Source organism: Triticum aestivum, chromosome 5B, assembly GCF_018294505.1.
Source record: "Triticum aestivum cultivar Chinese Spring chromosome 5B, IWGSC CS RefSeq v2.1, whole genome shotgun sequence".
Taxonomy (NCBI): domain Eukaryota; kingdom Viridiplantae; phylum Streptophyta; class Magnoliopsida; order Poales; family Poaceae; genus Triticum; species Triticum aestivum.
In genome coordinates, this window is record NC_057807.1 from 315,629,247 (window position 1) to 315,644,952 (window position 15,706).

The 15,706-nt window shown below is 44.8% G+C and overlaps 1 protein-coding gene across 1 annotated transcript; it reads left to right on the forward strand.

The window, feature by feature from the left end:
• The first annotated feature begins 1,018 nt into the window (after window positions 1–1,018).
• Window positions 1,019–4,484, forward strand: LOC123116032 (uncharacterized). Its single transcript, XM_044537046.1, has 2 exons — window positions 1,019–2,366; window positions 4,232–4,484. Exon 1 carries the CDS (start codon window positions 1,072–1,074, stop codon window positions 2,359–2,361), a length of 1,290 nt encoding a protein of 429 aa, XP_044392981.1. The 5' UTR covers window positions 1,019–1,071; the 3' UTR covers window positions 2,362–2,366; window positions 4,232–4,484.
• Window positions 4,485–15,706: the final 11,222 nt, after the last annotated feature.

Consider the following 15,706-nt stretch of genomic DNA (forward strand, 5'->3'; position numbering starts at 1 on the left):
TTCCCGCCGACCGTGGCAGCGCGTGAACTTCCCAGTGCACCAGGCAAAGTGGCACTGGGAGAACCGCGTCCCTCTCCCCTACCCCGACATCACCCTGCCACATGGCTGGCACCTGGATCTCGAGAGGATTCCAGTGCCGACGGCGTCGCGGTCGACGAGGGCGCATGCGGAGGAGGTGCGGCGCCGGCGGACGCTGCTGACGCCGGAGCAGCGCCGCGACCACGCCTACGACATCGACTTGCTCTATTAGGCGCGTTGGTTCGCCTTCGAGCATGAGGAGGCCAGACGGCGCGGCGTCCGAGGCGCGCATGGCGGAGGCCATGGCGCTGTCGGCAGCCGGCGACTGCATGGTGCCGCCACTGGCATCGCCGTCTCCAACCAAGGCCGATCCGGAGCCGACCCCCATCGAGCGCTATTCCCGGACCGGGGTAGCGCGCAAGTGGGTCAGCGCGCCGCCAGTCCGGATGCGGGCGACGGAGGCGTAGAAGGCGGCCTACCTCGAGCAGTGGCGCCAGCGAAGGCTGGCCGAGGACGAGTACCTCGAGCAGCTGGAGCGCGAGGCCGAGGAGGAGGCGCGCTGTGCCCAGCCGGCGGCGGCACAGCCCCCGACGGAAGACATCGCCAGGCTTTGGAACACGGCGTTCCTCTGGGCTAGCTCGTCGCCGACGCTGATCGACCTCACCGGCCCCGACGTCGACGAGGACGACTCCTAGGGCAGCGCGCCGCCTCGTAGTTTAGTTTTAATTAATGTTTTAGTTAATGTAATGTGGACGCGTGGACTCTCGCAGGTTTTTGTATTTTTAAAATTTTGTGTGTTTTTTTTTGTTCGCACGCCGTAAAATTGGGTCCGGACAAACCCAATCGCAGAAGGGGATGTTGGTGTCCGCCCGCCGATCTAAACGAAGGAAAAGTGAACCATTTTGGGTTGGCGAGTTGGAGTTGCTCCGACCGAGGTGAAAATTGGGGACGTAATTTTCGGTGTGCGGAAACAATTTCCTGCCAAACGCTGCCCCGCGTGCTAGCTAGTCCGCCGTCCGGTCCCCTCTCCGGAAACCTCCTCCAGCTCCAGCGATGGCGCGGAAGAGCAAAGGGAAGAAGACCAGAACCAAAAGAGACCCACCTTCCTCCACCACGGTTCCTCCCCCGCCGCCGGTGGAGACACAGGCTACGGCGCCGGACGTCTCGATCGACGTGCTCGCCGAGTTCGACATCTTCAGCATTCTCCGCCGTCTCTGCCTCGCCGACCTCCTCCGTGCCGCCCTCGCCTGCCACCGCTGGCGCCGCCTGGCCGCCAGCTGCCTCCCTCGCGCCCCTCCTCTCCTCGGCCACTTCTTCCACCCAACCCAAGTCAATCCCCCGTTCCCGCTGGAGGAAACCAAGGATCCCGACACCCCCGCCGTGTTCGCTCCCCTCGACGCCTCCTCCCCGCGCCTCTCCCTCGACTTCGCTCCGGAGGCCTTCCGCTTCTACCTCTACGACTCGCATCAAGGCCTCCTGCTTTGCGAGCCGTCCGACCCCCTTCCCAAGGAGGTCATCCCCCGCTTCCTCGTCCTCGACCCGGCCACCCGCCGCCGCACGCTCCTCCCGCCCCCGCGCCGCGACACGGTGCCCGATGACCGCCGCTGGCGCAGCTCAAGGTACTACGTCGGCTCCGCGCTGCTCTCCCGCGCTCACCCGAGCAAGCTCTGCTTCGAGTCTGTCTGCTTCGCCATCGACGGCGGCCACCCTCGCGCCTGGGTCGCGTCCGTCGACAACGGCGACTGCAGCTGGCGCGCTCTCCCGCGGGACGAGGATGTCGTGGTCGATTTCGACCCCTGGCTGTTCGAAGGACGCTGCGTGCACGCCGCCGGGAAGATATACTGGCACATCTGCAACTCTGAGCGCGTGCTCGTGCTGGACCCTGTCACGCTCAGGTTCTCCTACCTGCCGGCGCCGCGCGCGCTGCGAATCGACGCGCTGGCTGTGTGCAAGTACCGCGTCGGGGAGACGCCGGATGGCCGGCTTTGCTTGGTCACGGACGGCCAGCAGCAGCTGCATCTCTGGGTGCGCGGGGAGGGCAGGTCGAGCGACAACGGTTGGCTTCTGGAGAGGAGGATCGTGGACTTGAGCGCGCTGTGCGACATGATTCCTGGCATGCCCAGCAACCGGATGCTCAGGACCCATTGCATCTGGCCCACCGACATGGACGCCGGTCGCACAGGGAAGGTGTTCATCAAGACCTGGGGATTTGGGCGCTACACGTACGATCTGCACACCGGCAAGATGGAGCGCCTGCCGACGCGAAGCGGCAAGGACTATGCGCACCCCGTCTTCGCCTACTCCCTGGCATGGCCGCCCACGTTCCTCGCTCCAGAGGACTGACTTCGGTAAACCCTGACGCCATTTTTGTCCAGCGATGTTGCTCGCTCTTTTGCACACTCGGATCAGTGTTTTTGTCATGTGTTGGCTGGCAGTAGTTTGTTCCATGTGCATAATACCATGAGTAAGTGCACTGGCTTTGGAGTAGGCTAGTAGAACCTGGAGGCACAAGTGTATCCATGTGAGGTTATAGGGAGTTTTTTCTTGCAAGATAGGTAGGATACTGAAGTGATTATGCTCTAAATGACATGGATAGGAGGCGATCATTCCAATATCTAAGTCTGTTTGAACTTCTGATCACAAGTGTCCTGTTGGTTGTAGAGATACACTTGATACTTCCCTAATTTGTGCGTTCATTATCCTATCCTGCCGTTTCACATTCAGAAAGTTTCCCAGTTACAACTTCTGAATTGTTCTTACACATTATCCCAGTATGCTTGAATGGTTTTTGATGTCCTGTATTACAGTCCCTTCATGTGATTTTCCTAGAACCAGTTTTACGTTGTAAGTAATTTTGGCACAAGGAACAACATAATATTTATCTAGTTAACTAGGTTGCTAATGAATTGTACTCCCGTTCTATGGTTTGCGCTTCAAAAAAAATATTACTCCCTCTGTATCAAATATAAGATCTTTTCTGACACTAAAACGTCTTATATTTTGATACAGAGGGAGTAATGTTTATTTTTACATTGCATTTTATACATTAGGTTTACATTTTAACCGCCCTGTATCTCTGATTTCCTTGCTCATTTTGATTTGTTATAAAATATCTTTTAGGTTACCTTTATAGTACCCAAAGCAGGCTGTTTTTATGCTGGAAGTTTTATTGAGCTTGTTCCGTAGGCTTGTCGCAGGTTTAAGAACGGATCTTTTAGCTTATGTCTGAATTGTATACCTCCGAAATCATTATCTAGTGTGTACCTTAATGCTTGTTTTCTCTTAGAAACTTGTCTTGTGCTACTGGGTTGGGAGCTGGTCCTTATTGTTAACATTAAGTGCCTCACTTTAACTTCTGATGTCACCTTTATATTCTTTTATCTTTATAATTGGTAATGGTACAATACTGCTTGTGTAATAATCGGTCATTTAGAAGATCAAAAACTAGAACGGATATTGTAACATTCTTATGATTAGATATGCGTCGTTCGCTATGTGATTATTGGTTAAGTACTTTGTACTCCTCTCTGTATGAAACCAATTCATGATTTTATTTAGGGACTTTTGGCCGCGTTTCGGTGCCCGGGTGCATCTGCACCCGTTCAAAAAACAATTCGTAAAAAATTCAGAAAAATTCAAAAACATTCGAAAAAAATTGAGGTGGTGGACAATTTGATGCGTGAGGTGCGCCCCAATTTTCAAAACATTTGGACTTATGTGCAGCTCTCAGCAAAAAAGACAAATCAGACCAAAACAGTATATGAACAGTACATATTTTTACAGACCTCCGATTTGTCTTTTTTGCTGAGAGCTGCACATAAGTCCAAATGTATTGAAAATTGGGGCGCACCTCACGCATCAAATTGTCCACCACCCCAATTTTTTTTGGAATTTTTTGAATTTTTTTAGTATTTATTTTGATTTTTTTGATGAGCGCAGGTGCAGATGAGCTCGGGCTCAGATTTGGATTTTCGACTTATTCAGCTTCTTTTCATAATACCATAACTGTCAAATGGTCTGAATTGGTGCAATCTTTCTGACAGCTCTTTGATTGAATTCTAAACGGTAAACAGCAGATACATGAGCTTAATGTTCTGGTTAGGAGTCAGTTTGATTTTTTTACTACTTGCTCATCTTATGTGCTGGTAAAATTATATCGGCTTATTTCAGTGCAAATTTGGTAGCTGATACTTCTGTCATTTCTATGATTCAGGCCGTGCGGTGACTTGTAAAGGAACTGGCGCATCCTTGTTTGAAGTCAGCTCTTCATATGCGGGTCACTACTTCCTCATTGTGTGCCATCTCTCGAGGGGAAGCTCTGATTACCTTGTCCTGTATGAGACCATTTAAGCAATCTTTTTTTTTTTGCGGTTCTTTTGATGCTATGCTATCCAAGCGTCATTTGGATCCGATGATATTCAGCAAGGCATACTGTTAAATTAAATTATGCTTGTTTTGGACAATCCCTTGCTTTGGTCTATTCAGTAATATTGATTGAATTTTGACTTTCCGATTGTTCTGTCTTGCCCTGGTAATTTGTAGGTTTGGCCATTGTGAGTTTGTGATTGTCAAATTAGTAGCTTTGTTTTGTGTATCTACTATCTAGAGATAATTGAACATCTTGAATTTGGATAGCAGTACTAGTTTACACACACCTTGCTTGATTCTTTATAATCACATTTAGCCATCGCTTGCAGACAATTGGGGTGCGCACAATGTTCAGACTGTAAACCACTTGGGTAGGAAAATAGAAAGGGAGCGCCGGTTAGAAAAGCTGGCGCTCGTGCGGAATGCCAGCGGGCCGCGGCCCACTATTGCGCAAGCTGGCTCGCCCGCTTTTTGCCCGTTCGTTCGGGAGCAACTAGTTGACGAGCGCACCTTCGAGGCTAACGATCACTTGCGAGTGGGCTAAGAGCGTGCAACTTGACGCGCTCTCAGCAGCCGCCACATGTCGCGCTCTGCGTGCTCTCTTCGATTTTTTTTTTAATTTTTCGCACGCGTTTTCGGCTATGTAACCGGGTTTTTTCAGGTTTTTTCAACCTTTTGGTTTTCCACCAGTCTTCCTTAGATTTTGGACAAAAAAATATTTGCACGAAAAAACACGTTTTTTCTTTTGCTTACACGAGAGGCACGGTTTTGCTTTCTCGAGAGGCATGGCAGTGCCTCTCGGAGACGAAAATAAGTGTTTCCTATTTTTTTTCCTTCGGCGAGAGGCACGGTTTTGCTTCCGCGAGAGGCGCGGCCGTACCTCTCGAAAACGAAAAAAAATGTGTTTTCTGTTTTTTTTTCTATGACAGGCACAGATTTGTTTCCGAGAAAGGTGCCTCTCAGAAACGGGGAAAAATGTGTTTTCTATATTATTTTCTTTCGCGAAAGGCACGATTTTGCTCGTGTGAGAGGCACGGCCGTGCCTCTCGAAAACGAAAAAAACATGTTTCTGTTTTTTTCTTCCGTGAGAGGCATGGTTGTGCTTTCGTGAGAGGCACGGCCGTGTGTCTCTTGAAAAGGGAAAAAAATCGTGCTCCGGGTTTGGTTTTCGTAAAAAAAGGTTAATCGAAACCTATCAACATGGGATCTAGTTTTGAAAATCTCAGCGCGAAGAATCCAACGGTGAAAACGGTTCGAGATTTGGATGCACTGTTTAAGAGATAAAATGTTTTGAATAAACGGATCTACGGAAAATGGAAAACTCTCATGTTGCGACGAGTGGCGCCCATGCAGCACATCACTTGTCAAACCTGAGGAGGTGGGAGTGATCTTTGAAATAAGTACTCCTCAATTAGTGATTTCACGTTCGCTCCCTTCGCGCCTAGCGCTTCCCTTCACCAGATAGTTTGTTTTTTCATTCTCTAAAAAGAACTAGTTATTTTTTTTAATTTTTTATGCAGTTGGTCTACTATGAAAAAGCCCAGCCGGTTTTTCATAGTACTTTTGAAAACAATTGTGAGATAACAAACGTTTACATATTAGAAAATAAATTCACAAATTTAGAACAAAAAATGAATTTGGAAAAGTTCACATAATTGAAGAAATGTTCCTGAATTTCTAGATTTGAAAAATGTTCATAAATTTATAAAAAAAATCAGGGATTTGAATAAAAGTTCAAAAAAATTTGGTCCCAAAAAACCTTCATAAATTGAAAAAATAGTTGACAAATTTGTAAAAGGTTAATGAATTTAGAAAATCTTGATGGATTTAAATTTTTAAAATTTCTTCAATTTTTAACATGCTCATGCGTTTAAAAAAAGTTCACGAATTCAATTTTTGAAAGTTTGTGAGTTTGAAGAAATTCACAAAATTGAAAATTGTTCACAAATTTGAATTTAAAAAGGTCATGAATTTGAAAGAAATTCATGAGTGTGAGGAAAGTTCATGGATTTGAAAACAAGTTCATGAACTCAGAAAAATTCATGAGCCCCAAAACTTTACAGGATTCAAAAAAGTTGAGGGATTTAAAAAAAGTTCAAGGTTTCAAAAATGGTCATAGGATTCAGAAACAGTTCACGAACTCAAAAATAGTTCACAGATTTGGAAAAACTTCATTGATTTTGAAAAAAAGAATCATGAATAAAAAATTTGCGGATTTGAAAAAGTTCATCAGTTTTGAAAAAAGAAGTTCAAGGATTTTAATAAGTTCATCGTTTGAAACAAAAGTTTATAGATTTTTAAAAATTCATGGATTTAAATAAATGTTCACTAAACAATTTGAAAAAAAGGTTTAAAAAAATCACATATTTGAAAAATAAATAACTAGAAAGTTAGCAAAAAACTAGAAAACCGCGAATTTGAAGAAAATCTTGTTACTTGAAAAGATTCACAAATTTGAGGAAAGGTTCACAAATATGAAAAAAGATTTGAATTTTAAATTTTTCACATATTTGAAAAAAACTGGAAAAGGTTAAAAAGGGGAAAATGAAGAAAAAAGAAAAATAAAACAAAAAAATTTAACAAAACCAAGTAATAACCTTTGTTTGGAACGATAACTTTGTTCCCCGGGATAACCTACTTCAAGTGCTACATACAGCATCGTGTGACCATCACGTTTTTGTTTCAGAGTTGATCGAGGTTCCTTCACGTAGATGGGACCGTGCTACTGTTCTTTCTCTCATGGGCCCAGTTGATAAAGATCCGGTCTTAAACATCCCTTTGAGAACAACGACGTTCAACAACTAATGAGCTTGGCATTATGAGAAAACTGGGATCTTTTCGATTTGTGTGCTTATCGCATGCTTTTTGGCTACGAAACGGAGAAGTGAAGATTGGCTCGAAAATCGAGAGAGTACCTCACACAAGAGCTTCACAAAAATAGTGGCAAACATTATGGAAATATAGTGTACTAAGCAATATCAAAAACTTTGAGTGGAGACTCGCCAGAAATTCCATCCCAATGGGGGGAAACACTTCAGTAGCAGCATATTGCAGAAGATGATACTTGCTTTTTTGTGCAACACGATGGTGGACTCTTGGCACCATGCCCTAAATAAATGTGGCATGTCCAGGTGTGTTTGGGCTTTGATGGATGAGGATCTATTGGAGCGTATGATCGCATGTAATCATGACGATGCAAAGTTGTGGTTATCAGTTATGCAGGATTTAGTAAGTGAGAAATATTTAACCAAGATCCTAGTTACCCTTTGGGACATGTGATGGGTGAGGAGGGCAAAACATGACAAATGTTTTCAGAGTCCCCTGTCCACTTTTGCTTTCATTTAGAATTATCTAGCCAACCTAGAGTTATTGTCGGCAAAACAAAAAAGAATCCTACGGGATCGGTGAGAACAACTAGCAGAAGATGGCCCAAAGGACACGTAGGGGTCGCAAAGATCAACGTGGATGCTGCAGTCTAAAAAACAGTAACATGGGTGCAAGTGCGGCTATATGTTGTGAGGGAAGTATCTAGGCACATCAGTTACTATGTTCGAAGAGTTAGTTGACCTAGAGAACTTGGAAACACACACTTGTCGTGAGGCCTTTTCCTTGGCGGAGGATCTTCATCTCAGAAGAGTCCGAGTTTCTACTGACTGCTTGGCTACTGTAAATCATTTGAAAAGTGAGTTTATGGGAATTTCGTCGACCATAATCAAAGATTAAAGAAGATAAATGATGTAGTTTCAAGACCCAGAAGTAATTCATGAAGCGAGAGAAGCGAACTTTGAGGCAAATGATCTTGCTAGGGCGTCAGTCTCTAGCCACTGGCCGACACCTTTGGTTATCCACCATACCTGACGTTTTATTTGTACAAGATGTTATTGATCATTAAACAGAATGTGGCGCTGACCCATAAAAAACTCAAATGGGAAGTTTTCACTAAGCAAGGCGTTGATCGATTATAAAGTAAAAATATATTCGTGAATCCCCTTCTCTGATCTTTTTCCTTTACACACCATTCCTCTTATGTGTTCGAGTTACCACATGTGAGGATCTAAAAGGTATTTTTCCCATCTAGGGTTTATGTCATTGGAGTAAACAAATCTCATCTGATCTTCAGATCGATTCCTTCTTTGACAACAACTCTTGGATATCGGCGGGGGTTAAAGAAAGGCCAAGAGCGTGGGTCATGGAGGAAGTGCAAAGAAGAGACATAATATGGCTAGCGAAGAGTTGACGACGTCTAGGGTTGACATGACGTGATGGCAAGGTACAAAAAAATGGTGGGTGAGGTTGCGGCGGGAATGGAGAAGGCAGTGAATGTGGTGTAGGTTGCTTGGTTGATGGGATCGCATGGAGCGGCAAACCTAGGGGCTGATGGTGGAGGAAGTATGGCAGAGACAAAATCTTAAGCTCAAATACATGAACACGTGGGATGGCAAGGAGGAAGACGTGATCCTAGAGGATCTGGAGAAGGGTGTAAAATTCATGTCGTTGTCTAGGGTTCATACTACCCGGTTGAAAGGATCGAGATGGACATAGAGGGGGGGTGAATAGGTACAATTCCAAATTTTAATAGTTACTTAGCAATTTTAGGCACTAATGCAGAATATGATAGTGAGCCTAACAATTGCAAAGGTGATACTAGTGCTAAGCAAGAGAGTGAATACAACAAGTATTTAAACAAACAAGCACAAAATAATGTAATTACAAGCAAAGAGACAAGTAACCACAAGTAGGGAGCTAGAGTTAGGAATAACCACAACTCCGAGAGACGAGGATGTATGCTGGTGTTCACTTTCTTGGAGGGAAGCTACGTCACCGTTTAGAGAGGTGGATGTTACCATGAAGGCACACCAACACCACGAAGGCTCACCCCATTCTCTCTTTGAGATATCACCACGAAGGCGATTCTCAACCACTAGTGGTAGACCTTGGGGTGGTCTCCAAACCCTCAAAACTTTCCGGGGGAAATCACAATGAATGATTCCTCACCGGAGCACTTCTACCGCTTAGGAGTCTCCAACCTCCAAGAGTAACAAAATCTAGGAGGGAAAACTCAAGACTTGCTCAAATCACGATTTGCTTCTGTCACAAGGAGACGGAGAAGATCTTTCTTTTGATTGGAACAACTCTCTCAAACTCACAAGAATCAACTCTGGATCTAGGATTTTGTGGGGTAGTAAGAAAGAGGGAGCACTTGTGTTCTTTGGGCGTGTTAGAGTGTAGTGGTCGGCCATATCCCGAAGAGGTAAGGCGCTATATATACCACCCAACAAATTAGAGCCATTTAGGCCAGAACTTTACCTGCCTGGATGATCCGGATATCCTTCCGGATGATCCGAACAACGTCCGAATGATCTGGAAATGAGCCCGGACTATACTGGTAGAAAACAAGCTGTGAGGTGGCCGGACAATCCGGGGTACCGTCTGGATGATCCGGATGCCCGTCCGGACAATGCAGCTTCACCCAGAGAGCTGTTGATGCGAGGGAACCCCTAGCCGGATGATCCGGGACAAGGTCCGGACGATCCGGGCTCTGCCCGGATGACCCCGCTAGAAACCCAAATGTGGATAATATGTAGTGTAGGTTTTGGCTAGGTAATTTTCCTAGGGATATTTGGTGTTTATGAAACATCTCGAGAAATAATCTCTGTGCAAGGTGATAGTGACCAAATGATGATATTTGAGCAAAACTTGAACATACCCCTTGGATCCCCCTTAATAGTGTGGGATCCCTATTACTAAAGAAATGTATAAAAGAAAACAAACACTTCTTTTCTCGTTGGTCATCTGCTTGAGCAATATCCCATTTGATATGTTCATGATCCACATAGTTATGCCAAGGGAACTAGTGACATGTGTATGTACTCAGAAAACACAATTAGTCCCTTATATGTAGTTTGTCATCAACATCAAAATAACATTTAAGAGCAAGATCGCACTTTCAATCCCTCCCCTTTTGCTAGTTGATGACGAAATACATATAGCTCTTAACAAACAATATATGTTGTACTCCCTCTGTCCCAAAATAAGTGTCTTGAGCTTAGTACAAATTTGTACTAGGGCTAGTACAAAATTGAGACACTTATTTTGGGACAGAGGGAGTATATTTTAGGAGAGTGATTTGGTAAGAGTTGAGGGAGAACTCCCCCTCAATATGTGCATAAATAATAGAGTGATAAGAAAACGATGAATTAGTGACAAGCAATGTGTGCATAACACCAACGAAGTGACAAGCAATGAAAAACAACAAATGGAGTGACAGAATTGTCAAACTTAAGTCCTTGCAAAGTAGCATAATGCATGGCCATAAGTTCATTACAACAATAAGACACATAACTAGTGCTCCACCAACATCAAATATTAAGGAAAACCCAGACAAGAGCACTAGGAACAACATAACACAAACATAATTCTAAGATATACATCTCCCCACTACAAAAAAATACACTTCCGTGATGCTACATGTTTGTCACAGTAGGTCGCGTTTTTTGTCATGCATGTACATCCATGACAAATTTATGACAGAATCAAGATAGTCATACCTGTGCTGTCGTAGAAGTGTTCCATGACATTACCAAAATTATCATCACGGAAGTGTCCACTTCCATGACGATAAATCGCGCGTCACAGAAGTGCTTTCGTCAAGGGTGACCGACACGTGGCATCCACCATAACGGAACGTTGTTAAGCTATCAGGTCGGGTTTTGGATCCGATAACCCGTTAATAGCCCCGACCAATGGGGATTTTCCACGTGTAAAATCATCATTGGCTGGAGGAAACACATGTCGACTCATCATTGGGACAGATGTCATCCACTCACTAGACAGAAGGCGCCTATGATACGTCTACACGTGGCACGGCCTAACAGTGGCCCATTCCTGTGAAAAGGCCGGCCCGTTTGACTTGGTCAAAAGCTGGCGGGCCGGCCCATGGAAAGCCTGTTAACGGCCTGTTAGCATATAGCCCATTTACAGCCCGCTAACCCAAGGCCCGTTACGCCCTATGCGAATTAGGCCCAGTAGCGTCATCTGGGCCATCCAATGATTCCAACCTGTTTTCACTTCTGGCCCATGTATGGCCCATGACGTCTTTCGGCCCATATGAGGCCCTTTGTAACTCTTGGCCCATTAGCGGCCCGTGCTGAAACTGGCCCGTAATGAACAGTGTATTACTTTACACCCATTAACGGCCCACGGTGAAATTGGCCCATAATGAACAGTGTAACACTTTATACCCATTAACGGGCGTTATTCCGTTGGGCCGTTTCCAGCCCAAGTTAACTTTCGGCCTTCTGAGGGCCCATTTATTCTTGGGCTCATTTGCAGCATTCGGTTACTTACGGCCCGTTACTGTCATTTTCTGCTTGTGGGCCAAATTCAGCCCGTCGTTACAGTCGGCCCGTTTGTGGTCCGTTAGTCTGTTGGGCCATTTTCATAGCATCACCAAATACGGCCTATTAACGGCCCGTTATGGTCAGCCCATAAAACGTACGATTTCCATTATAGGCCCGTCTACGGCCCATTAAAGGCCCGTACAAGACCCATAAATGAGTCGGCGGCCCATGGATCCTACGTGACGTAGAAGGCCCATGGATCCTACGAGACGTAGAAGGCCCATGGATCCTGCGAGACGTAGAAGGCCCATGGATCCTACGAGACGTAGAAGGCCCATGGATCTGACGGCCCGTGAAGGGCCATGGTCGGGCGAGTTGGCCCCCGTTTGAACGATATAGCATATTCAAAGAATTATCCTACTCAATACTATCACCTCTAAAAAGCATACACTATACAACAAAGAGATCAAGGCATAGAAAGGTAGAATAATCCTACACTATACAATAAAGAAATTACAGCCGATTATACCCACTGGGCATTATGGTTCGGCACAGGTGATAATAAAGCATACACAAACAGCAAATTACATACACTGGGCAAATACAGCTCATACATCATGGACGCGCATCAACTTAACTCCATTTGAACTATAATCTCTTCAGAAAATAGGATTGGCCGGATTCAGATAGCACAAATTTCAGTCTGCAAAATCTCCAATTCCTTCATGGTTACCTCGGTGTCTTGTTTCATTTTTTGACTCCTGCATCTAATACCTGCATGTCCAGTCTCAACTTGTTGATTATACGTTGACAATCATGTACACGTTGTCTTGCCACCTCTAGTTGATGCTCGAGAACATCAGCACATTCCAATTCCAATCCATAATCATTCGGTAACGGCCATGCCGCACTGCTCGCAGATTTTTGTGTTGATGTCACTTCATCCTGAAATGTTTCTGTAAGTACACATGACTAGGGCAAAAATATAGTTACAACAGTGAAGCGAACAAGACACTATTTTGTACTACATGGCAAAACAGGACTAACAATAATGTTACACGTCACTTTCACAAAAAAATGTTACACGTCATGAAGCATAAGCAGGTGATATTTTAAAAATTATAAAAAAGATAGTCTGTGCAGCCTGCATACAGAAATCCCTCTTAGCTCACCAGAGGAGCATGATGTTGGGGCCCAATCGAAAACACAGACAAGTTACAAATTTAGACAACACGTTGCGTATAAGTAAGCAAGCAGTTGGCCATTCTGTACCTCAATTAAAGTCTTAGGGAGCATAATGAACAGCAGAGGGTTTCATACAAACATACTACAGCAGGCAAAACTATGCAATCATTAGCGTAGTATAAACTAGATTGTGAGCCTCATGCAATAATAGTTGGTTAATAGACTTCAAAGCTTCAGGCACACTTCGGCAGAGTAATTAAATGGTAAGGCCTTTAATTATGTCAACTAATAGTGATACAAGTACCGAACATCAGGCATAATTATTTGGGCATCTCATTAAGTGAGGACAAATAAAGCAATTGAAAAGAGAAAATTAACTATGCCTGAAACAAACAAGGAATTGAACTGTTGAGTTGCATACAGTGACTTACCTTAGCAGGTTGAAGAGGCTCAGCGCAGCTCCTACTTCTCTTGCAAGGCTCCTTCCTAACATCTTGTACTTGGAAATCCTCAATCTTATCTTCATTGCACCCCCTCTGCAAGGTGACACAAACTAGTTACTCGTCTCCTTGGAAGATAAATATGCATACTTTCCAGTCTGTGAACACAAAAGGATGAGATTATAACAAAACAACACCACATAATGAAACATGCCGCATCTCTTGCACTTGCACACAATGAAATGAGCATTTACTATGTCTGCACTATGTAAAAACTAGGCATACCTTCGAACTGGATCTCCAGGTACTCTTGGAGAGCCTACTGTAGTGTACAGCCAAACCTTTATGTCACCTATGAGTTAGACAAGGCCCCACTACAGCAGCCCTTAGTGTTTAAATCATTGACAAGCTCTGTTAGAGTGTTAGGTCAAGAACAACAAGTAATCAAAGCAAACAGTCCTAGTATGGCTGGCTGATGCAAACAAGCAATTGAACAGATGTGTGAGCAAATCTTACATATCAAGAAAAGAAGCAAAGAAGGAGGCTTAAAGACCATCACTTGACTGACCAGATTTAAGGGGCATTTAAACATCATGTGCAACGTATGAACTAACATAAACATTGCATATTCCAGATTCTACAATGGAATGCACATGTATTAGGTTATGCCATGTATGATGATGCCTAAATGTACAGATAGCAGGCAGGAGTGATTCATCATTGCACGCACAATTGAATTGCAGGTTAAGGGCCAGTTCGATTCCGCCTTTTCAGGGCATATTGTCAAAATAAGCCATAAAAGATGTAAAGAAGTCATTTTTGAGTTATGGGCTTGGGCTTAACTAATTTCGCTTTGGAGGGGGGTGTTTCGGGTAGAACCTCACTAAAAATTGAAGGGAAGGGGAATAGTGAAATGACTCTGTTGTCTGCCTATATTACACTCAAAATGCAACTGCTGACGCCCGTGTCACACCTGACCCTCAAGTAAAAACAAACACGCAAGCATTCATTGCCCTGCCCGCTTGCATCTCCTCTCCCCTTTCCCTCTACCTCGATCCCCTGCCTGCAGCACTAGGGTTCCTCCAGCGAGCCGTCGCCACTGGTCCCATCTGGCCTGGTCCTCGACGATGCTATGTCCAGCTAGGCTACATGGCCGGCGGGTAGGGGCAAATCTCCCTGGCTGCTCCTCCCTCTGGCGCCGCCCCTCATTCTCATGGTCTCCAGCAGCTGCTCCACTGTGGTTCGTCCAACGCACTACTCCGGCGGGCGCTGCACAACTACGGCTGATGCCACACTGCGGCAGAAGGCACCTTGTTCCCCCTCCCCTCCTCCCAGGCCATGGCCTTGAGGTGCTGTTGAAGGATGAGCTCATCCAACAAGGTGAGGATCTCCTCTGATTTTTTGCCAAATTTTCATTCTGATCCACTATACGATGAATTGCTATGAGCTGCTTCTGCTGCTGCTATATGATGCATTGCTATGAGCTGCTCCTGCTGCTGCTATATGATGAATTGCTATGAGCTGCTGCTGCTGTATGATGAGTTGCTATGAGCTGCTGCTGCTGCTATATGATGAATTGCTATGAGCTGCTGCTGCTGCTATATGATGAGTTGCTACAAGCTGCTCCTGCTGCTGCTATATGATGAATTGCTATGAGCTGCTCCTGCTGCTGCTATATGATGAATTGCTATGAGCTGCTCCTGCTGCTGCTATATGATGAATTGCTATGAGCTGCTGCTGGTATATGATGAATTGCAGACTGCTGCTGCTGTATGATGAGTTGCTATGAGCTGTTGCTGCTGCTATATGATGCTTTCAGGTGGTGCTGCTATATGATAATAACCAGCCACTTGGACCATCGAATTTCAATAAATAATTGTTCTTCATTTAAATGTGGGTCATGCGTTCTTCGTTTAAATTAGGCAATGGGATCTCTATGGAAAACATTGACCAAAGTAGATTGTGCCAAGTAGATGGCATCTTTGTATTTGCATTTTGAGCAAATAGTGATGGTCTGTTTTCCTATCATATTAATTACTGCACTGGGTTTTGTGATGTTTGCAAGTCAAATTAATTTCCATATGGGCAGCAAAATGAAAAATATATAATGCAATCTAGACTTTCCACTGATCATACCAAAGATAAGCTGAAAACGCAATGAAAAGAACTGGTTGGCTTATTACATGGAGCTTATATTCACAGGTGCTTATTTTCTTAGGATAACTCGTAATAACTGTCCCTAAGAAACTTGGCTAATAGAACTGGCATACAAATAACATGTCACGATGATTGCAATGGAGGAGTGACGTACCATAGCACACTGTATAGGCTCACCGCTGCCTCTCCTTTTTTTGC

Excerpts from the sequence above, each read along its gene's own strand:
- LOC123116032 (XM_044537046.1), top strand. The coding sequence starts at position 1,072 with ATGGCGCGGAAGAGCAAAGGGAAGAAGACCAGAACCAAAAGAGACCCA.